General features: G+C 45.1%; 1 protein-coding gene across 1 annotated transcript in view; it reads left to right on the top strand.

Moving 5' to 3' along the window:
* The first annotated feature begins 5,478 nt into the window (after positions 1-5,478).
* Positions 5,479-24,461, top strand: part of LOC114603554 (IgGFc-binding protein-like) — a 28,152-nt gene continuing 9,169 nt past the window's right edge. Inside the window, 10 exon segments of the mRNA XM_077932084.1 lie at positions 5,479-5,606; positions 9,172-9,606; positions 9,609-10,217; positions 10,220-10,393; positions 15,353-15,418; positions 16,351-17,622; positions 18,412-18,740; positions 19,738-20,419; positions 21,491-22,092; positions 22,630-23,191. Of these exon segments, the coding sequence (XP_077788210.1) occupies positions 5,594-5,606; positions 9,172-9,606; positions 9,609-10,217; positions 10,220-10,393; positions 15,353-15,418; positions 16,351-17,622; positions 18,412-18,740; positions 19,738-20,419; positions 21,491-22,092; positions 22,630-23,191 (4,744 nt within the window). The 5' untranslated portion in view covers positions 5,479-5,593.

Here is a 24,461-nt window from a genome sequence, read left to right as displayed (position 1 = left end):
ACCATAATTCAAAAGCATCAATTCTTCGGCGATCAGCCTTCTTTATGGTCCAGCTCTCACTTCCATACATCACTACTGGGAAATCCATAGCTTTCACTATACGGACCTTTGTTGGCAAGGTGATGCCTCTGCAGGAAATACGCTCTGCCAAATCTCATAGGATTTCAAAAGTGGCAGAGACGCGTGAAAAATACCGGAAGAGAAGGTGGGGGCTTCCGTGCTGGGGAAGGAGCACAGTCCGGACAACTCCATCTTCTGGGGAGGACGGATGAGTAGAGGAGCTCCATCTTAGTTTGTTGTTTTAGTAGTAAATCTGTAATAATTAACAGCCAGAGTTGTCTTGTGTTTGTGGGAGAGACCAAGATGTAACAATGATGCGAGGTAGTCTGTGGCCTCAGGATAAAATTTTGGGGACAGCAGGCAGGGACTGGTAGGGTGAGGTGGGGTCAGTGATGATATGGTTGGTGAGTAAAATGAGACATGAAAGTAATATACAAATGGGAAGGCAAAACAAAATAACTAAGGAAGACAATAGGTAGGACAAAAGTATAAAAGATCCTTTAACAATGTGAACAACACAACACACACATCCCAATTCTTTTTTATTAAAAAATAACAGTAACAATAACAAAAAAGAATATCCCAGAACATTTTAGCTATCAAAAGACACCAGGAATGTGTGGTCCTTTCAAGTTGAGTGGAGCAATCACTCTTTAGAGGAGGAGGAGAAAGATTGCAGGAAGGTGTGAATACTGGGGGAAGTGTAAGGTGAGAACTTTGTTTTTCTGAAAACAATGACAACGGAAGACACTGGGCGCAGAGAAATACCACCTATGGAGTTGGCAGCCAAGAATGAATGAATAACATTAGTCAAACTTAAGTTGCACTTTCAATCATGAAAGGAGTTTTGGGGACGAATAAAGGTCAAGGTCCATTGCAGTAATTTCACAATAAACTAGTTGGGGTTTGGTCGTAAGGTATTTGGCAAACTGAATGATTTAGCAAGCCAATTTTGCACAAGGTGATTTCGAAAGCCAATGAATTCTAAAATTTCAGAGAGCTCAATCCCTACTCCCATCAGCCCTAGCAAAGCATAGCCAATGGCCAAGGGTGACAAGAGTTTAGAGTTCAAAAAGTGAAATTCCGGACACAAAAGTTGTCAAGCTTTTTTCTTACTGCTTCCAACTGCAAGCTTGTAAAGGGCTTGCAATTCTGCAACATCTTGAGGGTACCAGCTTGATGGAAGGCTAAACCACAGCTTTCGCCTTCAGGGGCAGCAATGTGGGGGATCCTCGCTCAACACAACTAGAAGTGTGGCTGAGATGAGTTGGACCTGCTTCCCATTCTCAGACTCTGAGCTCCATCCCTTTCGGGTATCACCTGGCTGGGAAGAGGTGGGGAAAAAGCAAAAATCACCGGCATCTATTCTTCAGCCCCACCCCCGTCCCACCTTACCAGGATTCTGGTGGAGCTGGGGTTTGTATGAATTTAAAGGAACCGCCCAAATCCCTGGCTGCTGGTCTTTAATCTCTTCATGATAAATTGCAGTTTCTTAATATAACAGCAGTTTTCTGAAATCATTACCACATCCTGGATGAATTCCTCTTAAACTTGCCTCATCTCCTTTACCTATTCCCTAAAACGGTATCAAATATTTAAAAAGGAAAAAGAAACAACAATTGCAGAGGCTCTGTGCTGAAATAAGTAGTTTCTCATTAAAATGGAAATGCTATTTTAAGCGCAATGACCTAGGGTTAACCCTGGTATTGGAAATCCTATTAGACTGCAGAAATCCCTATTAGTTCATTTAAATTTTCCTGATTCTTGATGGACAAAGGACTCAGATCCAGATCTCATTTTCTACTAAAAACTTTACAGAATTGTAGAACTGTAGAGTTGGAAGGGACACCAAGGGTCATCTAGTCCAACCCCCTGCTAGCCAGTACTATCCCTCATATCCATGGGATGCACAGACAAAGCAAGGAGCACTGGTGCAGCAGGTGCAGGACATGGCTAGGCGAGTGGAGCCGCTGATCCACCAGCTGACATGCCCCCTGCATTCCTGTTATAAATGAGTGGGGCAAATGGGGCTTTAGCAGGGAGGCAGCTTTGGATTGAGCAAGCAAATGAAAACCCACATGGGGGTTGGGGTTGAGTTCATGATGACACTGGCATTTCCATGCCCCAGGCAATGGAGGGGGTGGCTATGCTGGCTTAGAATCGGACTGGGCATCCGTCATCTCCTTAGTGGGCAGAGGCCAATGCCATACCCTCCAACATTTCTGTGATGAAAACAGGGACATCCCATTCCACAATGATAATTTTACTGTTTATACCCCACACATCCGACTGGGTTGCCCCAGACACTCTGGGCAGCTTCCAACATATATAAAAGCATAATAAAACATTAAACTTTAAGAAACAAACAGAAACCCCCCCTTCCCTATGCAGGATTGCCTTCAGTTGGCTCGGGGGTCGGAAAACTCCATAATTTCCAGCATCTCTCCAATGAAAATAGGGACATCCTAAGGAAAATTGGGACATTCCAGGATCAAATCAGAAACTAGGACGGCTTCTGTAAATCAGGAACTACCCTGGAAAATAGGGACACTTGGAGGGTCTGTGATGCAGATGAAGGCTCTGGTGGCGGAACAGGCCAGACTGGCAAACAGCTACAGCTCTCTTGCTTAATTAAAAACAGGAGCAGAAATTACAGCTTAGCCCAAGTTGCCTAAGGGAGTGGTGTTGCAGTCCGACACGGCCGCAGCAAGTCAGGGTGGCCTCTTTATTGGTGTTTCGCAACTTTCTGACTTGTTGCAGGACCTTAGCCACACCTTAGCAGAGTATACGCAGAGTTCAAGAAAGCAATTGGCAATCGGCTGCAGACAGGATGGACGAAGCAGGAACCAGTAACTTGTACTTAAAGGTGTTTATTATATACAGTGGACTATTTACAGGATCTTTAACTTGCTCTCTCTTACACGACTCACAACTCTCAACCTCCAACTCCTACTCTCGACTGAACACATTCCAGTTAGTAGGCCATAAATCATTATTCTCCCGTGAGAGAGCTTGACCAATCATGGAGCTGTCTCCATGCCTCTGTATCACCAGGCAGACTTTACTCCTTTACATTGCCTTGGCTGTCGGCCAAACCCTAATTAACTCTGTGTGAAGCGGCACGTATTCAGATTCCCAACACTCTTGACTTCACCACAGCCAGGGAAGACATCACTTCCTCCTCTACCAGCCATGCTGGCTGCTGGTGCTTGTCCATGGTTGTAGCTCATAGCAGGTGAGCCAGAGGGCAGGGTTTTGGAAGAAGACCAGAAGGAAACAAGATCCACTCTCTGGTTATACAAGCCCAGGCCTCATTTGTTGCTGGATTCCAGAGGGTCTGGTCGATTCAGGATACACACCCCATGCCTATGCCAAAGCCTGCTAACATCTATAATCAACAAAGTTGTGACCTGTTGAAATCCCGTTTAGTTGCCCTGTGCTGCAGCCTCTTTATCATGCCTTCACCCAGGGGCGTAGCTAGCTGATTCGGCATGCGGAGCGGCAGGGGCAGGGCGACCCACCCAGGGGGGCACCATGGCGAGCTGCCCACAGAGTCTGCCTGGTGGACGCAAGCCCCATGCTGCAGTTTTGGGCAGCGCGGGGCCCTGAGCCACTGTGTCACTCCCAGGAAAGAAGCGTGGCTCGGGCGTGCTGCAGACCAAGCCCTGTGGTAAGTGCCGCCCCCTGTGGTGTGCCATTTTGTTACCCCCTCGGGGATGACACCTGGGGTGGACCACACACCCTGCACCCCCTTCTTATGCCCCTGCCTTCATCCCACTGCGCCTGGCTCCCCTGTACCCGTACCCACAGGTAGAGACTGCCTTTAAATAGGGACACGTACTGGGGAAGGAGAGGGAAAATCATTTGAATTTCACTTACTGATTTGAACAAAACATCCAACTCCTGGCTGTGGGTCTCTGGTCTAATAATGCATTTCAGCAGGCCCTTCCAATGAATACCACAATTTCTGCAACTTGGACCACAATGTCTAAAGTTTCAACATCTCATTCCAAAGAAATGTACAGTCCCTAAAACTGCACCACAGTTCCACAACTTAGCAGCTGCCCCAGAGAAGGCCCTCTCCTGGGTCACCATACCCCAAGCTTCTGAGGGCAGTGGGACAACCCAGAGGGCCCCATCTGCTGACCTTAGCACCTGTGTGCTCCACCTGTAGGGAAGGAGGTGGCCTTTTAGGTATTTGGGCCCCGAGTCTTCTAAAGCCCTAAATACGAATGTGAGCACCTTGAATTGGGCCTGGAAATTGGACCTGGCTGTTTTAAAACAGGGCTTATGTGAGATGGGCCAATAATCTGATTGCTGCCTTTTGCACCAATTGAAGTTTTTTTGAGTCATCTTCAAGGGCAGCCCCACGTAGAGTGCATTTCAAAAAAAATTTAAAAATGCCTAGAAGTTACCAGAGCAGGAAGTACAATGACGTAGTCATCTCTGTCCAAATAGTGTCACAACTGGTGAATCTGCCAGAGCTGAAAAAGGCACCCTTAGCCACTGAGCTCACCTGAGCCTTCAGTGATGGTGTTGAATCCAGAACTTGGAACTATGTAGGACATTGCAGAACATCTCTATCTCCATAGCTAGTTCCTTGAAACGGCCCTGGAGGTAGAAATGGAATCACTGAAGCACAGTTCCCACAACTCCCAAACCCTGGAGATGCACCCATAGGATACAATGGTCAACAGTATCAAAAGTCGCTGAAAGATCAAGGTGAATGAGCAGTCCCCACCATCTCTTTCCCAATAAATGTCATTAACCAGGGCTTTTCAGGGAGTTTTAAAGTACAGACCTGTGCCTAGAAAAGTGGTTCAACCAGGGTCTGGATAAGCCCTTAATTACATAGACAGTCATACCTTGGTTCCCGAACGGCTTAGTTGCTGAACAAATCAGCTCCCAAACACCCCAAACCTGGAAGTAAGTGTTCCGATTTGTGAAAGTTTTTGGGAAGCCAAACTTCCAATGCAGCTTCCGCTTGAGTTCAGGAAGCTCCTGAAACCAATCAGAAGCCGCGCCTTGGTTTTTGATCGGTTTTGGGAGTCAAACAGACTCCCAGAACAGATTAAGTTTGAAAACCAAGGTTCCACTGTACATTGAAGGATCACCTCTCCTGCTACTGCAGGATTATGCTTATGACTAACTCTCACTTCGAGTCATACCTACACCACAAAATGCTCTCTTTCCATTGCTACTAATAATTTTGCCTTTTAAGAAATTGCCTAATAAAAAACACATATTGTACATCATAGCTATGCAAGCTGCAAAGTTCTATGCGGCAATCTGAATGCTTGTGAAGTTCTGGAGAAAGAAAGTAGTTCCTTATTTACTAAGTTCTAGGAGAAAGCAGATAGTTCCTTATTTACATTGGCTGGATTATAGATTTTGCACAATGTCATACTAGGGCTGTCAGTTAGCAGGATTTCCTGTTTAGAACTATCAGGTATAACGTCTTAGGACACTGGCTGAGCCATTAAAGGATAAGCTACTATAGAAGCCCAGCTCCTGTGAATGCTGAACTAGTCAGATGCATTCAGTAGGTGAGTGAGATCACTTCCTTTCTTTGCTGAAACAAAAAAAATTCCTTCCAGTAGCACCTTAAAGACCAACTAAGTTAGTTCTTGGTATGAGCTTCCGTGTGCATGCACACGAAAGCTCATACCAAGAACTAACTTAGTTGGTCTTTAAGGTGCTACTGGAAGGAATTTTTTTTGTTTTGACTATGGCAGACCAACACGGCTACCCATCTGTAACTTTCTTTGCTGAGTTAGTGTTGCTTTGATGTCGGGAGAGGCTAACAACCTGCATGCCTGGTGCTCCTTGGCCCGCAGAAGAGCCATTTGAAATGGAATTTATTTTGTAAGATTTACATGCCACTTGGTAGGAAGATAAAAGTTCAAACCTCAAAACTATACAGCCAGTGGAAGTGACTGGAGAGCTTTGCCAGCCTGGTGCCCTCCAGATGTTTTGGACTACAACCACAGCTGGGACTCATGGCAGCTGTAGTTCAAAGCATCTAGAGGACACCATGTTGGCAAAGAATGAGTTAAGGTGTGATCAACTTTTGGAGTTCTATAGCACAACACGACAAATTAAGGGCAAATGTCTGCACCTTCATTCTCTTACACCTGCTTTTTCTTTTCTTTTAGCTTTAGGCGTTTTTTGGCCTTTAAGTTTAAAGAACAGAATTGTTGAGCAAAATAAATTAATCAGTTCACATTCCACTTTGTATGTTGACGTTTTACTAGTCTTCTTAAGCATATCTTATAATTTAGCAGAGCAGCTTCTAGTGTTCTGAATGCTGATATCTTTTTGACTACAATCATTTGAAGGAACCTGAGCTGAACTGTCATCTCAATGGGAACTGACTAACTTTGTTTTGTAAAGCGATGAGAAAAAAGTGGAATTAATTCCTTGTGAAACATCTTGAACTAGCCAAAAGAGCTTTTTGTATAACCGTAGTTGTAGCTGTTTGAAAGAAATGGAGTTAGAACGATTACAATTTGTTGGGCTGTGGGAGCCAGAATTTGTATGTCATCATGCAGGCTCTAGAAGGTATGTTGTAGATGTTCAAGGAGCAAATGATCAGAGTGCCGGGGGAAGGGGGAACTTATATGGAATCTGCAGATTACCTGAACCACTTTCTTCTGCTTTTCTGTAGTCATGGCAAAGAGGCTGCTGCTGCTTTGAAACTGGCTAGTGCTCCTATATGGTGAGTTTGGTACTAACCAGCAACTGGCAGGTTGACCCTACAAGGGAGATTTTTCTTGTACTCATATCTCTGTGGGGCAGTTGCAGATGCTGACAGAACAGGGACTTACTCACAGCCTGGCACATTTTTCATTGACTGAAAAATCTACTCCATGACTGTGGCTATCTGGCACAGAGCCTAGTGGAAGGTGACCAGTTTTTTTTCCAATGAATCCGGGGACACTTTTCAACTTCAATGGATTTTATATGGGGACTGATTTGTAAATCTGGGGACTGTCCCCGGGAAACGGGGACGTCTGGTAACCTTAGACTGTTGGCCGTGTTAACACATGTCCAGTCGCTACCATGGTGGGGAACCTATGTCCAATGTTGTTGGACTCCAACTCCCATCAGTCCCAGCCAGCACTGCCAATGGTCAGGAACAACAGTGCCAAGTAAAGGGGGCCAAGAGGAGTGCCCCCCCAAAATTCAGCGAAGGGCCTGAGACCCCTCAAAGTTCCATGTATCCACACCAAACATCAGCATGCTCCGTGACATCAGCATGCACTATGGCATGTGACACAGGACAAACATGTGGCAGGGCATGCTGATGTCATGCACATCTGCCATGGGGCTTGCTGATGTCATTTGCACATGCCGCATGGTGTGCTGACATTGCACAGCCTGTGGCTCATCTCGGGCAAATTGCCACATCTGTTTCTCTTTTCCCTGGCCTCTGAATTTGCTGCGGTCAAAACAGGTATGAGGTGAACAGCAGCAGCAGCTTCGGTTCCTGGGGAGCTGCCCTGGTCTGGCTGTTGCTCTGCAGCTTACCTGGGGCACCTTGCTCACCTGCTTGTCTGGGGCACTTGTTCACTCACTGAGCTCCTGCCTGACTCCTTGCCCTGTCTCCCTCCTCCTCCAACACTGCTGTCCCATCATCATGCTGCAGTTTGTAGCACCACCTGTGGGTAGATACACAAACAGCAGCATGACAACTTCCTTATATTTTATTATTTAGTAAATATCAACCTGCTCTTTAAAGACAGGTTTGTTGTTAAAGTTAAGAAGTTCCCAACAAATTAAGTACACCCCCTGCCCCAGAATGCTTTGGTGACAGCAGTCACCAAATTAAAAGATGCCTGCTTCTTGGGAGAAAAGCAATGACAAACCTAGAAAGCATCTTAAAAAGCAGAGACATCACCTTGCCGACAAAGGTCCATAAAGCTATGGTTTTCCCAGTAGCGATGTATGGAAGTGAGAGCTGGACCATAAAGAAGGCTGATCGCTGAAGAATTGATGCTTTTGAATTACGGTGCTGGAGGAGACTCTTGAGAGTCCCATGGACTGCAAGAAGATCCAACCTCTCCATGCGTGAAGCTGAGGCTCCAATACTTTGGCTACCTCATGAGAAGAGAAGACTCCCTGGAAAAGACCTCGATGTTGGGAAAGATGGAGGGCACAAGGAGAAGGGGACGACAGAGGACAAGATGGTTGGACAGTGTTCTCGAAGCTACCAGCATGAGTTTGACCAAGCTGCGGGAGGCAGTGGAAGACAGGAGTGCCTGGCGTGCTCTGGTCCATGGGGTCATGATGAGTCAGACACGACTAAACAACAACATATTTTAAAGCCTCATTTTTTCAGTAAAACAATAGTCTCTTTGCCAAATATTAATCAGCCATGTTTCCAATTCATGTCACTCTCGTTTTTTCCGATGTGTGACATAAAGTTATATGAACTGCTGTTTATTATAAAATGTCTAGATGTGAAAGATGAGGCTTGTTTGGTATCCAAAAGATGCCTAACTAGGAAGGAGAGAGCATCACATCTTATGGCTAAGTTTGGCTTTAAAATTAACATAGAAACAAAAACTACAAATACTGCCTTCCTGACAGTGAATAAGTGTTCAAAGTTTTTAAATGGTGCCAGCCACGAAAAGTTTGTCATCTTCTTCTTCTGTGAAATAGCTTCTGGAAAAATCTTATTCTGTTGTCCAAGTGCGATGGGGGAAAGAGATTATTTTGAATTCTGCTGGCAAGAGTGTCAGATGATTGAAACTTAGAATCATAGAATTGTAGAGCTATAAGATATATTGAGGGTAATTATGGGGGTTGGTTGGCATAGAAAGGAGTGGCATGTAGATAATCATATCTTGGTGGATTATTTCTAGGAATTGTCAGATGCTCTTCTGTTTACTTTTAGGTTTACACATGATAAGGGAAGATGGCAGAGGTTTATAGTGAAAGGAAGGAACACGTTTACCAGGTGCTCTTTCAATTCAGCTTGCTTAGAACAAGAGGGACTAGGTAGTGAAGTTTCTCTTCAGGCCTCTCAAGACCACAAACAAAACTTCTTAGAGCACAGCTTTAAGATGTTTGCACTTGACTGATTATCCCTTTCAATCTGCCTTTCAGGATATTGTGGAGCAAGTACCTGTGGGAAAGAATTTGTCACAGCCTTCCTGAAGAACTACTTGCCAAGCCAGCACAATGTTTCATTTGAGCTGCTTATCACTGGATATCAACCTGCCACCACCGTCACAGTCACAGTGAACAAGTCTACATTCCAGAAAATGGTTTCTGTCAATGAGAAAGAGACCGTGTCTGTTGTGGTCCCGGCCTCCTCAGAAATGAGGGGGAGCAATGTTTTTGATCAGACTGTGCAGATCCAAGCTGATAAAAATGTCTCTGTCTTTTCTGTCAATTACAAGGCTGTCACAAGTGCTGCCACAGTTGTGTACCCAGTCCAAGAGCTGGGCACATTGTATTACGTGGTAACCCCAGCAGACAATCACACACCACACAATTTCAAAGAATTTGCAGTTGTAGCCCATAAATCTCCCACTCGAGTCACCTGAAAGGGGCTGTGACATTCCAAGGGAAGGGTTATCCTGCAGGAAGCAAGCTTGTTGTTGACCTCAAAGCCTTCCAAGTAATCCAGCTGCAAAGCTCAGTTGATTTATCAGGCACCAAGGTTGAATCAGTTGTGTCTGTGGCTGTTTTGAGTGGGCACAGCTGTGCCATGCAATTCACAACTTGCGACCATGTTGTTGAGCAGCTCTTGCCTGTTTCCAGCTGGGGTACCAACTTCATAGTTCCCACCCCCCTCGCCTTCCAAACCAAATTTGACATTGTGTATGTCATTGCTTCCCAAAATACCTTGATCAAATACCATTCTGGAACCACTCAGGGTTCCCGTCAGGCAAAGGCTGGGCAAGTCATCCAGTTCAAAATGCAACCCTCTCAGCCACTTTACTTCTCTGCCAATGCAGGAATCCAGGTCCTTTTCTTCTATACTAGTGCCAAAAACCAAAACGTCATGCATGAATCATTCCTCATCAATATTCCAGCCTTCACCAGCTATTGCACATTGTATCGCATTGGTGGTATAAGACGGTTTGCAAATTTTGCTGTGGTCATAGCCAAAACCTTGGTTTCCAGTGGGATCAGATTAGAGAAGTCCTTACAAACACTGAGTGGAGACCAATTCCTGGAACAGAATATTCTTTTGCTCAGCTCAGTTTGGGCAGAAATGCTAATGCCGTCTCTGTAGAGCATCCCAGTACTCCTTTTGGACTCTTGATCTTTGGAGTCTCACCCTTCATTGGCATTGGTTCCACAGCCCTTTGCTCCTGTGGTAAGTATCCCAATCCGTGCATAATATATAGTCTTCTGTGCTACTAGACTGTATGGTTAAAGTAAGCAACATCTTATTTAAATATCCCTATATCCAGTGGCTTCTCCCACTCCCAATATTTCCAGCTTTTTGCCTTCCAGCACTGCATGCCAGCTTTTAACATTACTGTAGCATCGCCCATTGTCAAACAAAGTGGCCGCTTCTGGGCAGTAACTGAAAGCCATTTTATCTGTTGTTAAATTCTTGCTATTCTTCTCCTCCTCACAGCCTTGCCATGCCCTCAGAATAGCCACTATGAGTTCTGTGGCAATGCCTGCCCCGCCAGCTGCGCCGACCGCAAGGCTCCCTCTGCCTGCGAACAGCCATGCGTGGAAACCTGCCAGTGCAATGATGGCTACGTCCTCAGCATCGACAAGTGTGTGCCTGTCGGGAGCTGTGGCTGCACCTACAATGGGCTCTACTACAAACCTGGAGAAGAATTCTGGGCTGATGAGACCTGTGGTTCCCGCTGCACATGTGATCCCACCCTGGGCATCGCGGTGTGGAAACAAGCTAGCTGCAGTCAGTGAGCAGTGCACTGTGGCCGTTGTAAATTTTTTTTATTAATCAATTTCCACATAACAAATTATCAAACCATATGATCACAAACATTATTTTTCCCCTACCCCCCCAAGAACTTCCCTCAGCTCCTCTCCCTGATTTCTCTTCACATATTTTCACTGCATATTATAAAATTATACATATACTTACATGTCTATCCATCATGTTATCAACCAATAAATTTATTTATGTTTATTCAAAACCTGCCAAGGAGTCCAGTTCGTTTTCTTTTCTTTTTAAATAGTTTGTAAAAAGTTCCCATCCCTCCTTAAAGTCACAGTTGTCCTTTTCTTGCAGTTTATATGTCAGTTTAGCCAGTTCTGCATAATTCATCAATTTTTCTCACTACTGTTCTTTCGTCGAGGTTTCCTCATTCTTCCATCCTTGTGCTATCAAGACTCTTGCCGCTGTTGTAGCGTACATAAATAAATTCTTTATTTTCCTTGGCAGGTCTTGTCCTACAATCCCTAACAAAAATGTTTCTGGTTTTTTTTTACAAATGTCATTTTAAACATTTTCTTCATTTCATTATATATCATTTCCCAAAAATTTTTAACTTCTCTACATTCCCACCTGCAGTGTGCTGTGATCAATGGGGTCCAGGGTTGTCATCCCCTAAGCACTGCTACTTGTTCAGCAGCCGGGGGCCCTCACTATGCACCCTAGGCTATGAAATGTGCAATTCTCTTTGGTCATTATCTTAGCTCTGTTGATCTAGGATTCAGAGCTGAACATTTGTTGCGAATTTTATGATTGTATAAATGTATGGTGTTCTGATTGTTTTATTGCATGCCACCGTGATTTTTTTTGGTGTGAGTTGGTGGTGCAGAAATATTGTTATAAACAAAACAGAAAACAATCAATAATTTCCTTGTTATTTGACAAGATTTGCATACCACTTCCCTGACAAAAAAAACTTGTAAACATATTGTTCGCTTGTTTATAAGATTTCTTTGCCAGCGTCCACCATAAGGTCCTGGGTTGGGTTACAAAAATAGAATATAGAGCTGTAAAAATAGATAGAACCATTGCAATTATTAAATGAGTAAAGCTGTTCCAAATGGAAGAGAACAGTGTAAAGTTAGCAAGAGAGGTGGGCCCCACCAAACAATGCTTTATTGCATAAAGCAATAAAGAATATAAAAAAGCAGCATAAAAATATATATATAGGTATATGCACTCTGGCTTTCCCAAAGTAACCAGCACATATGCAGAGACATACAATATATATTGCTATATCAAAATGCTTGTGTATTAATAAAACAGAGGATCCATCTGTAAATCCCCCGAATACCCTTCGTCACCTTCATCCATTTCTTCCCCTGTGCTCATAGTTTCCTTTAATTTCCTTACAACTTGTTTTGTTACGATAAAAGGAGATCATTATTTGCCAGCTATCCTGTTCCCTCAGGGCACCATCTGCTTCCACTCCCCTTCTTGCAAACAATGATGAGCGAATGTTGGCTTTCCGGGCTCTAATGGTCCACGCAGGCCTCAGACTCCTAATCTGGGCACAGTCCAGGGCGATCCTGAACCTCCTTTTACACAAACACATGAAATTTGGCTTCCCCATTTGTTTGTTTAACTTGGCAACCAGCTCACTGGAATCTGCTGGTTTGGAGTGGGATGTTCAGACTTCAGACCTATGTCCTGCGGTTTCTGGTAACCCTTTGGGGTCTTGCTCATTGCACCAGATTTGCTAACTATGTCACTGCCCTGACACCCAATAAATAATTTATCTTCTGTCATTGGCTTAGACACGGTCAATTGTGAGCAGGTTGGTTTGGGGGATGCCAGAATATGTTATCATTTCTTCCTATTAATCACCAGTGGCTTTCCCATGGCCAAAACATTTCACAACCAAAGACATGACTGCTGCAGTCTCATCGGGAAAAGGGCTGGTCCAGGAATCTCAGGTCCCAAGTTGGTTGTTATCTTCACAGCCCATTTTAATTTAAATCTATTCTGGTAAAAAAAAAGAATCCATCAACCCTCAAGTCCCATTGGGGAGTTCCCGGAACTGGCATTTGTTCCCTATATAAAGGGAAACTATGGAAGAGGGAGAAAACAGAGGAAGGGATCCTGCAGCAGCAACTCCCTCTGTTCTCAATTCAAGTGCATCAGAAACACAAGCAAACTGAAGGTAAGAAAGAGTGGGTTTCCTTTATGAATAACTCCATATGAATAACGCCAGCAAAAACTGTTCTTAAATCTGGTGAGAGGGGAAATTCCCATTCCCATATAGAAACAGCAGATTTGATAGCAGGCCACTAGGGTTGCCACCTTTGGTAGGGCAAAATAAAGGACAGGTTGGGGGGTGTGTGTTGGGAATACACTCTCTCTCTCATGACACCAAATCCTTCCCTGCTTTGTGGGGGGGGGGGGGGTTCCCCGCGTTCAGCCTCCTGTCTCCCTCACCACCCCTGGTCACACTCTTCTCCTTGACTCATGTAGACAGCCACATACAGGAAGAACAAGGATACAGTCTGAGTTCCTCCCTTGTAGTTTCAGAAATCATTTAATGTGTCAAATAGAAGTTATTAATATTGCGGTTGTTGTATAAGGGCTTCTTATTATGACCGGAATGCAATTGAAATTAATAAGATTTTGTAACATAGAAATAAAGAAAATAATCAAGCCATCAAATCTAGCATCCGGGGGGGGGGGACCACTTTATCTAAATTACATAATTTAGTATTTGAATGATTGATATTAATAATTGCATTATAAATTGATATTGTTATAATGAGGCTACTATTGGACCGGAATTGGAAACTGATTTAAAAAAAATGTAAGAGAGGTGCTGTAGTCCAAGAGTATCTGGAGGACCACAATTTCCCCACTCCTGCAAGACAGTCCATTTAATTCTGAACCATGCCTATGTTCTGTTTTGACATAAGAGGGCAAGGTCACAATACTTCTTATAATTCTGGGTTACTATCTCCCCGCCAGCCTAACAAAACTGAAGGAGGAGGGTGTTTTGCAGATGTATGTTGCAGACTAGGACAGTGCTCTGAGTTGCAGCCCAGAGAAGACCTGCTTCATCAAACCAGTAGGGTCCATTTAATTCAGAATCCTGCTTTCAGTAGTGGCCATACTTGAAAACACCTAGGAACATAGGAAGCTACCTTATACTGAGTCAGACATTGATCCATCTAGTTCAGGGCTGTCTACGCTGAATAGCGGTATGTCTCTCCAGGGTTTCAGACAAGGGTCTCTCCAGTCCTTACCTGAAGATTCTAGGATTTGAACCTGGAACTTTATGAATGAAACACTAATGTTCTGCTACTGAGCTACAGCACAGAATCTTGGAGGTGCCGCAGAGGACGATGCAATTGTGATTTAGAGTGGAACCTTAAAAGTCAGGGTGGGGGGCTAATTTTGCGTCACACAGGGTGCCAATGAAATTTGAGGCCCCAATGTCCATCACTGGTATGACATGCTCACCCCCTCCGATAAGCTTGAAGCATGTGTAAGAATATAAGAGGAGCCTGCTGGATCAGGGTAATGTCCCAACAAGTCCTGCATTCTGTTTTCACAATGGCCAACCAGATGCCTGTGAGAAACCTGCAAGTAGGACATGAACCCAACAGTGCTCTGCCCACCTGCAGTTGCCACCAGATGATATCCAGAGACAGGCTGCCTCTTATAGTGGCAGTGGAACATGGCCATTGTGGCTAGTAGCCATGACTATGTACAAAATTATGAAAATGTGCTAACTAAAAGAGAAAAGAAGAGGTTCTTTGTAGTGAGACTATGTGTAATGTAAGTTCTGTAGATTTGCAATGTGCCAAACAAACAAACAAAACTTGTGACTTGTTTGTGAAGCACTTTGAGAATAAAATTGCATCCACCAAAATCTTGGCTCTGCTGTTATAGCCGATGAATCTCATTATGAGTGGCATCTACATCTGCAGACATGTCTAGATAGAAATCTACACTTGCTGGTTTCTGCAGATCAAACCACAGGAGGAAGCCAGGGCATTAATTATTATCTGTCCCTGGCCAGCTGGCACTATTATAAATAGATCTAACTGCTAGGAGCAGGGTAAGGAATCGATGCAGTGGGCCAATGTCTCTCTCCAGATTTCAGGGAAGTATGGCTGCATTCATCCGCATACCTGTGTGGGGAAAGCCCATTATTCTTACTGGGATTTACTCACCAGTATATGAAGAACTGCAGCTTCTGCATCACGCAGACCCCAGTTGAACTTGACTCACTTGCTCTCAAACACAGTTTGGGCTGACAACTTGTGTTGCGAAAACCTCCAGCTATTTTCATCTGGCAAATGTTGGGTGGGTGGCTATTGTCTTGGAAGGACCAAGTGTTCCAATCTAATCACAAAATGTATTTTGCAGCCTCTGTTAGTGCGCTGTCAAGCATGGGGATGATCAATCTCTGGACCAGGTTCTGTTTACTATGGGGTGAGTACTCTGTTGCATAACTGATGCTCATTGGTCTCCTTGTAGGGTGTCAAAGAGGGAGGGTAACTAGACAAAAGTCTTAACACCTCTGCCCCTTGTGAATACAAGCAAGATCCTTTCGTTTCTCCCAAAGCTGGCAGCAAACCCCCCAAATCCTGGCTGTAAACATATAGGAATCTTTCCACATCAACGCAGCACAAATCAGCAAAACTCTGGAGTCTGTTCAGTACTATTGGCTCTAATCCAGAGAATAAACAAGGCTGTACACTTGCTGTGCTTTCTTCTGCCTCCCCCTTTCCCAAATCTTCTCCTTTGTGAATGAGATTGGATTCCCTGACCTGTTTACCAATGACTTTATTTACCGTGCTGACATCAAACATCCTTGCAACTCTTCCCAGTTCATGAAGCTCCCTTTCACTTCCCATGCAGTGTCATACCCTCCAAAACCTTGGGGACCAAAACTGGGATGCTCTCTCTTTTTTGTCCCAAGCGCTCTGGCACGAGCCACCTGACTTGTGCCAGAGCAAGCATCCTTTGGTCCAGAGTTCTGCCGCAAGTCAACTTGGTGAAGACTGTTATGCAAAAGCTGAGCTCACAGCATGCTCTTTAACTGTGATGTGAACCTCCTGGTTTTGCAACTGAAGTGCTATGCATGCTGCCTTTTTCTTGCATTTTGCCTCTAAATGCCATTTACTGGGGTTTTGCAATCAGGATTGGAGTATCACACCCAATTCCTGCTTTGGGGTTTGCCACAGACATCTGGTTGGCCACTGTGAGAACAGGATACTGAATTAGTCCTTCAACAGGGCTCTTCTGAATTCATTAAGCAATTTGCAGTTAATGCATTCCTCAAGGAGCCCTACTTTAATAGTTTTTAGGCCCCAATGAAAAGTTTCACTGACTTTCTCAAACTTCGTCCCCACCCCCTTTAGGTATTTCAAGTGGCCCTGCCTGGATGATGTTCAACATGCTCCCTGCCACAGTCTCCTCTAGCCCCTTAGGAAGAGAGTTCATCACAGCTTTCATGCAGAACGGCTTGCCACGGATGTTCCAGGGAGATTTTAAGCTGCTCATCACAGGGTATGCTCCTGCCACATCCATTACTATCTCTATGAAGCGGCCTGCCTTAAGAGTACAGACCGAGGTGAATGCTGGCCAAACACTGTCAGTGAAAATCCCACCAGAGGCGGAGATGGTTGGAAGCACTGTCTTTGAAAACACCCTCACTGTCCGGGCTGACAAGGACATATCCATTCTCTCTCTGAACTACAAACCCCAGACAGCCGACACCGCCATTGTCTATCCCGTAGCAAGCTTAGGTACCGAGTACTACGTCGTTACCCCAAACGTGGGCACAGATCGCTACAGAGAGGTAGCCATCATAGCTTGGGAAGAACCTACAGCAGTTGAGGTCTACCTGAAAGGGGCTATTACATTCCAAGGAAGAGTCTATCCCCGGGGGACCATGCTCCCCATCTCCCTCCAGCCTTATCAAGCTGCTCAGCTACAAAGCCAAGTGGACCTCTCAGGCACTAGAATAGTCTCCCAGAAACCGGTAGCTGTTTACAGTGGACACACATGCGTCTCCAGGCAAGTCCATGCTTGTGACCATGTTTTTGAGCAGCTTTTGCCTGTTTCCAGCTGGGGCACCAACTTCATCATCCCCTCTTTGCCCTTTAACATGGAGTATGACATGGTGTTTGTTTCCACTTCCCAAAAGACTCATGCCAATACTCAGATGGAACAGAGCAAGAGAAGCCGGAATCTGCCTGCTGCCCGGGCGACGATGTATGGCATTCAAGGGAAAACTGCCATGTCCCTCTCAGCTAGTTCTGGCGTCCAGGTGATGTTCTTCAGTGATGGCGGAACCTATGGGAACCTCCAATATGACCCCTTCTTCATGGCAATCCCTGACATCTCCAGCTATTGTCAGGCGTACCACATCTATGGGCACGGCCATTTTGAAAACTATGCCCTTATCATTGCAAAATCTTCAGAGACTTCCGGGATCACTTTGGATAAGAGACCACTGAGTGGTCTTCAGTGGAAGCTGGTGTCTGGCACTGAATACTCCTGGGCATCACACAGCTTGGGCCAGGGATATACAGTCCACACAATAGAACATGCCTCTTCCCCCTTTGGGCTGCTGAGTGTTGGAATTGGAAATGAGAAGGCTTATGGCTCCCCAGCTATTTGTGCAAATGGTAAAATGAGATTCCTTTCCCCTCCTTCTCTCCAGCTCTTCTTTCCCCTCCTCTTCTTTCATCCTTCAACTCAGGGATAGGCAATGTTAGTGCCCTCTAGATCTTCTCATCATCCCAAACCATTGACCATGTTGTCTGGGGCTAGGGTTGGAAGAGAAATTCAGTCCTGCTTGCATACTAATGAGAAATGACCTACTTTGCACTTCTAAAACCATTATGCAAACTGAAACAACTGCCATGTGATTCAATGATGCTCAGCTCTATTATGGTCAGTCACACACACACACACACACACACACACACACTTTTATAGAAAATATAACAAGGCAGTGTTGAAAACTGGGGCCCCACATGCTTTAAAAAGCACTATTCTCATATATCATAAATTACAATAAATAGACTACAAGAACTTTTCAAAACTAGGAAAGATAGCACATATTTTCTCATTTTCTCTTATAAAATTTTATAAAAACCATAACTTATCCAGTACATCACTTAAATTACTCTTATTGATCAATTTCTATGCAATTTTTTTCTGAGCACCTAAATTTAAAAGTATTATACTTTGAAATACTTTGATCGTATTAAAAGATTATAGGAAAGGAGAAGGATAACACTCCTCACCATGCTCTTTATGCATTCTCCAAATGGTTTCCACTCCTACTCATAACTTTTCATGTTAGACTTCCATGTTCTAAGTGAACTTTCTCGTATTACTTTATCTTAAGGTTCAAGCCATTATCTACCTGAACCTACTTAAAATGACTTGGTTGCATTTTCCTCTCACAGATCCCTGCAAAAATCTCCAGTGCAGGACAAAGGAAACATGTGTGACGCAGAATGGTCAAGCGAGATGTGTCCATGAGTACATGGGGACCTGCCAGGGCTCCGCTGCCCAGGATTTCCAGACTTTTGATGGTCTGTTGGTGGACATTCAAGACTCCTGCACCTACACCATTGCAAAGTACTGTGGCAGTGACTCCACACTGGTCCCTTTCTCATTGGAGGAGAAGAGCAGCAACGTGAACAGTCAGGACGCTGCCAAGATGCAGCTGAGCCATCTCAAAGTGTATGGTTACACAGTCACCATTAACAAGGGAGAAAGTGTCCAACTCATGGTAAGAATCCAGGTTCTTTGGGTCATTTCCATTTATAACTATATAGTGGGGGTGGTGAGAGAGACCACATTAGAGTTCGTAATTTGGATCTATTCCCTTATTATTAAGAAGCTGGTAATTTGGGTACCCGAGTCCCGTGACCCAGGTACTTCCAAATAATTCCTCATATCTGTCTGCAGACCCAGAATTGTTACATGGTGTCAGAAGTGCATAATGAGCTGCAGTAACGCTAGTGAAAAAACTCGAGGGATCTCAATAAATTGGTAATCATCCCTGCCACAACCCCAAATAATCTGTTAAATGAGCTGCAAATAGCTCCAAATATCTTTTGGTCCTTTAAATGCTAAAAGTGGGGCATAAGGAGAGTCAGAGACCACAAGTGTTTCGTCCCAGTGACTCTTTTCAGTACCAGCACTAATAGGAATCAGAAAAACAAGGGCACCTCAAGACATGTTCATTCTCAGAGTGGTTTAACAATAAATCTTGCCTACTGAAGAACTCTGGGAACTGTAGCTCTGTGAGGGGAATAGTGGTCTCCTAACAACTCTCAACAAACTACAGTTCCCAGGATTCTTCGGGGGAAAGTCATGCATGTTTAAAATGATGTAAAAGTGCTTTAAATGTATGGTGCGAATGTATCCACATTTAGGTTGGAAGCTACAGGCTGAAGAGATGGCCACAAGCCTAGGTGTGATCATGAAAAAATATTGGCACATTCATGGAGTACCTAGAGGGAGAAGGGGCCAATTGGAAAAATTGAGCCTCCTCATCCGGAGGAAGCCTACTTCTCAGTGCCCCGTGGTGACCCAGGCACCAAAAGAGGAAAGGGTTATTTTGTTACATGGAGGGCATACTTCCCAGACAGCCTTGGTACCTATTTTTAAGGATATTAACCAATGACACACAGTGATGACTTATCCAGGGGACAAAGTTTGCTGGAGAGGACTATAAAGTGTGTCTCTCCCTTACCCTGCCACCCCTTCTTTTTTCTTCTTAGGTGAATGGTGTGGCAGCCAGCATCCCTGCGACTCTGGAGGGTGGAAAAATCAAGGTCTTTGAGAGCAATGGATTGCCCATCATTGAAACAGATTTCAGCCTCCGTGTGATGTATGACACTGATGGGGTTGTAGTGGTGACTCTCCCCAGCAGCTACTATGGAGCCACCTGTGGGCTTTGTGGGAACTTCAACACAGAACCCCATGATGACACAACTTATCTGAATGGTACCTTTACCTCCTCAGTGGTGGACTGGGCCAGGAGCTGGAAGAGCGATGATCAGGACCCTGCCTGTTCAGATTCTTGCCAAGGAGATTGCTTGGCCTGCAGTGATAGACAGGAGGAACTGTTTGGCAGCAAAAGGTATTGTGGGGTCATCAGTCAAATTTCAGGAGGCCCTTTTGGAGCATGCCACCCCACCGTCAGCCCCACCAGCTACTTTAATGATTGTGTCAGTGGGATGTGCTTAAAAGGAGGGGACAAAGATGTGTTGTGCCAAATAGTGGAGACATATGCCACCGCCTGCAAAGAAGAGGGCATTGCCATTGATGAATGGAAGGTGACATCCGGTTGTGGACAAGCCCAGCCTGACCAACAGGCAAAAGAGACGTATGCTGAAGAAATCACTCCCCAAGAAAATGTCCATCATTCAGCTGGTGAACCCATCCACAGCAGCACTGCATGTACGAAATGAGAGGTGGTCGCAAAACTAGGGTTGGGGTTCAAGGGAGCAGAGGCAAGGAGTTACAGGAAGAGCTCCCTTAGAGCAGGACTTAAGGGACCCTGTGGCTATCCAGATGTTGGGATCCAACTCTCAACAGCCTCAGCCACCATGGCCAATGTTGAGGGGTGAGGGGAGCTGCAGTTCAAGCAATATATGGAGGGCCATGGGTTCCCCATGCCTGCTCTACAGAGTAAAGCAACCCTCAGCTAATCCTGTGGCTTTCTCTTCCTTCATTGCTCTTCCCCATGAAAATGTACAGTCTCTGTGGATGCTCTTGAAGCAACCAAGGCTACTGGGAAAATGAAGGTGGGCCAGCAACAGTTCTTTAGGCTCATGTCCCCGAGTGTGCAATGATTCCCTGCAACTGCTGCCCCCATTATGCATCTACACAATAATTATTGAACTGCTGGGATAGCTTAGTTGGTAGAGCATGAGATTCCTAATACCAAGGTTGTCAGTTTGAGCCCTACATTAGGTGAAAGATCCCTGCATTGCAGGAGGCTGGATTAGATGACCCTCATGGTCTCTTCCAACTCTACAATTCTATCAACAGACTTGGTCCAAGTAGGATTTGGTCCATCAGCAGGTTAGTTATCTTTATGCCAGGAGTGGGGAACCTTCTTCATCCTGAGGACCATATTCCTTTCTAGGCAAGCTTCCAAGGGCCACATAACACTGGTGGGCAGGGCCAGAGGCAAAAGTGGGTGAAGCAGCATAGTAGCACACCTCTCTGTACCCTCCATCCAGACTAGCAATAAGAATGATCAAAGTATGCATTACAGTCAGGCAAAAATGCCCAGGGTGCAAAGCAGGGCCATTGATGGCCATATGAAGAGAGTGTGTGGTCCAAGGAGGGCTCTGTAGACCAGATAGAGAGGTGTGGAGAGCTGCATTTAGCCTTTGGGTCCTTGGTTCCCTTCCCTATTTTATAGTTTCTAAAAACTGACTATGAGCCCCACGTGCTGCTTGTCTAATTGATATGTAAAAGTAATATCTTATCAAATCTAATCCATTCTTCCCCACCACCCAGCAGCCGACACCTGCCCTGAAAACAGTCACTATGAGGCCTGCGGAAATGCCTGCCCAGCAACCTGTTCTGAACCGTCAGCCCCCTCTGCTTGCAAAGATCCTTGTGTGAAAACTTGCCAGTGCAATGATGGGTACGTCCTCAACGGTGGCAAGTGTGTCCCTGTTGAAAACTGCAGTTGCATGCATAACAGCCTCCGCTACAAGGCTGGGGAGGAGTTCTGGGCCGACGAGAACTGCCAGTCTCGCTGCAAGTGTGATCCAAGCCTGGGCCAAGTGAGATGCCAGAAGGCCGCTTGCAAAGGCAACGAGAAATGCGTCCTGGTGAATGGCGTGCGCCGCTGCAAGGGGACGACATACTCTACCTGCATAGGAACTGGAGACCCTCACTATACCACCTTTGATGGGAGGAAGTATGACTTCCAAGGCACTTGCATTTATCAGATGGCAGCGGTCTGCTCTGGGGACCCCACCCTCACCCCATTTTTGGTCACAGTGGAGAACAACAACCGAGGGAGTAAGGCAGTGTCCTTTACCAAAGTGGTGACTCTGGAGGTCTATGGCATGACCATCAGTCTGAGCCAAGAGCATCCACGCAAGATTAAGGTACCAAAGGGAAAAAGAATGCTGGAGGATGGGAAAGTGTGAGGAAGCTTTAAATTAGGGAACCTCAGGGGGTTGGACTTACCATTAGCACATCTTTCCCCTCCCAAGGGTTTTCTGTTTGTTTGTTTGTTTGTTTGTTCATTGCTGCTGCTTAAAATGACAATAGCAGCATCTGTGGTAGCAACTTGGACACTGTTTTTCAACTTTTGCAATACCCCATATGTAGTGTCATTCTAAGGCATTGTAGGAATCAGGAGAAATAGTGGCTGGCTGACACATATATGATGGAGAATATTCAGAGAAAATTCTACAATATTCTAGTAGTGTGGGAAAGAAAAATCTCAGAAGTGTTCTCAATAGAATGCCTTCTGAGCATAGGAGGATAAGAAGCTACCTTATACTGATACTGACCTTTGGTCCAACCAGCTTAGTATTGTCAATAGTGAGTAGTAGCATCTCTCCAGAGTTTCAGACAGGGAGCCCTACCTGAAGATGTCTCACTAAAACCCTATGGGTGGTCACTTCAATGTTTTCCAGGTGAATGGAGTCTTTGTGGACCTGCCTTTCTCCTACGAAAATAAACTGAAGGTCTACATCAGCGGAGTCCATGGCTTCATCAAAACAGACTTTGATCTGAGAGTCAGCTTTGACTGGTACAGTTATGCCAGGGTCATTATTCCCAACACTTACGCCAATGCTGTGTGTGGTCTGTGTGGCAATGCCAATCAGGATCCCAGTGATGATTTTGTCATGAAGGATGGAACTCAGACGACAGATGAAATCCAATTTGCAGACAGCTGGAAGTTGAAGGATGTCCCAGGATGCTCTGCAGGATGCAGTGACTGCCCAGTATGCAGTGAGGCAGAGAAACAGACCTACAAGGGGGACCAGTTCTGTGGGATCCTCAAGAGGAAGGATGGACCACTCAGACAGTGCCATGAGGCCATTGACCCAACATCCTACTTTGAGGATTGCATTTTTGACACATGTCAATACAAGGGTCATCATGACACTCTCTGCAGTGCCATCAGTGCCTATGTGACAGCCTGCCAAGCACTGGACATCAAGGTTGGGAAATGGAGATCAGCCTCTTTTTGCAGTAAGTTTGGGCTCTCCTGCATCTGCGCATCATGTGCTCATGTGCCTTTGCATGAGCATGTGTCAAATATCCACTGAATGCTAAAAATATATGCACCAGTCCAAGGTGCAAAACCATGATTTTGCCTCATGTATCAGGAGTGGGGAATCTGAGGGTCTCCAAATGTTCCTGGACTCCACCTCCCATCAGCCCCAGTCAGTCAGCGATAATGGGAGTTTTAGTTAAGTGACCGTTGAAGACATGGCTGGTCCACCCATGAGACAAGGGGAGAGAACTGCCTCAGGCAGCAGGATCCACAGGGGCAGCTGCTCCTGATGTAGACCTTTATTCTCCACCTTGTTCCTGATATAGATCTTCACTCACTTCTTCTTCCCTGGCAGGGAGTGATGGTGCTATTCTGTGGTTTGTTTCAGGTGCCAAAGTGTTTCGAGCCAGCCCCCCCCCGAAGGGTATTGTTCTCCCCACCCCTGTAAGTGGAGGGCAGATGCCTTGCCCCTCATTGAAAATGTGGTTTGAAGAGAGGGCATCACTTTTGTGACCTTTCAAATTTATGCTATTTAAAAATAATAATAATTAAAGATTCTCAGGAATAAAAATTGCATTAGACTATGTAGAGTGGCATATCCCCGCCCCAATATTTCCTACAGTTTTTGAGTTGAAATAAATACTGTATTTGACTTTTGATAATCTAAACAATTGCACACAGGCCATCAAAATTCACCCTCAAAGCCAATTTAGCCTCAGAACTGATCTGAGAAACCTTGTTTGGGATTCCTTCTGTTTCTGTTTTAAGGCGAGAAGGAAAGGTTGGTGACAATATTGATCAGTTCTGACACATGCCAAGATCTTTTGGATGCAGATTGCAGACTTCTGAACCTCATTGGGACTGAAATGCCCCAAGAAAAATCAACATCTGCAATGAGCAATAACACTTAGCAAGCAATGTTTGGGTGGGAACTCATGTAGTACATTGGGATAGCTGACATGTTGCCCTCCAGAATTTGCTGCCCCCTCATCACTGACCATTGTTCATACTGGCCAGGACTGATGGGAGTTCGAGTCCAACATCATTTGGAGGCCACCATAAAGTGTGAAGCTCTAATTAAACATGAATGCAGGCTTCTTAATCAATTTAGGATCCAGATTTGGGCCAGCCTTAGGCCAATCCCAGACACTCCAAGTGTCCCTCTTTTCCAGGGACATCCCTGATTTAGAGAAGCAGTTTCTGATTTGATCCCAGAATGTCTCACTTTTTCTTAGGATGTCCCTA

This window comes from Podarcis muralis, chromosome 7 (genome assembly GCF_964188315.1).
Source record: "Podarcis muralis chromosome 7, rPodMur119.hap1.1, whole genome shotgun sequence".
Classification (NCBI taxonomy): Eukaryota; Metazoa; Chordata; class Lepidosauria; order Squamata; family Lacertidae; genus Podarcis; species Podarcis muralis.
Note: the sequence above shows the minus strand (reverse complement) of the source record. Positions and strands in the feature narration are given on the sequence as shown.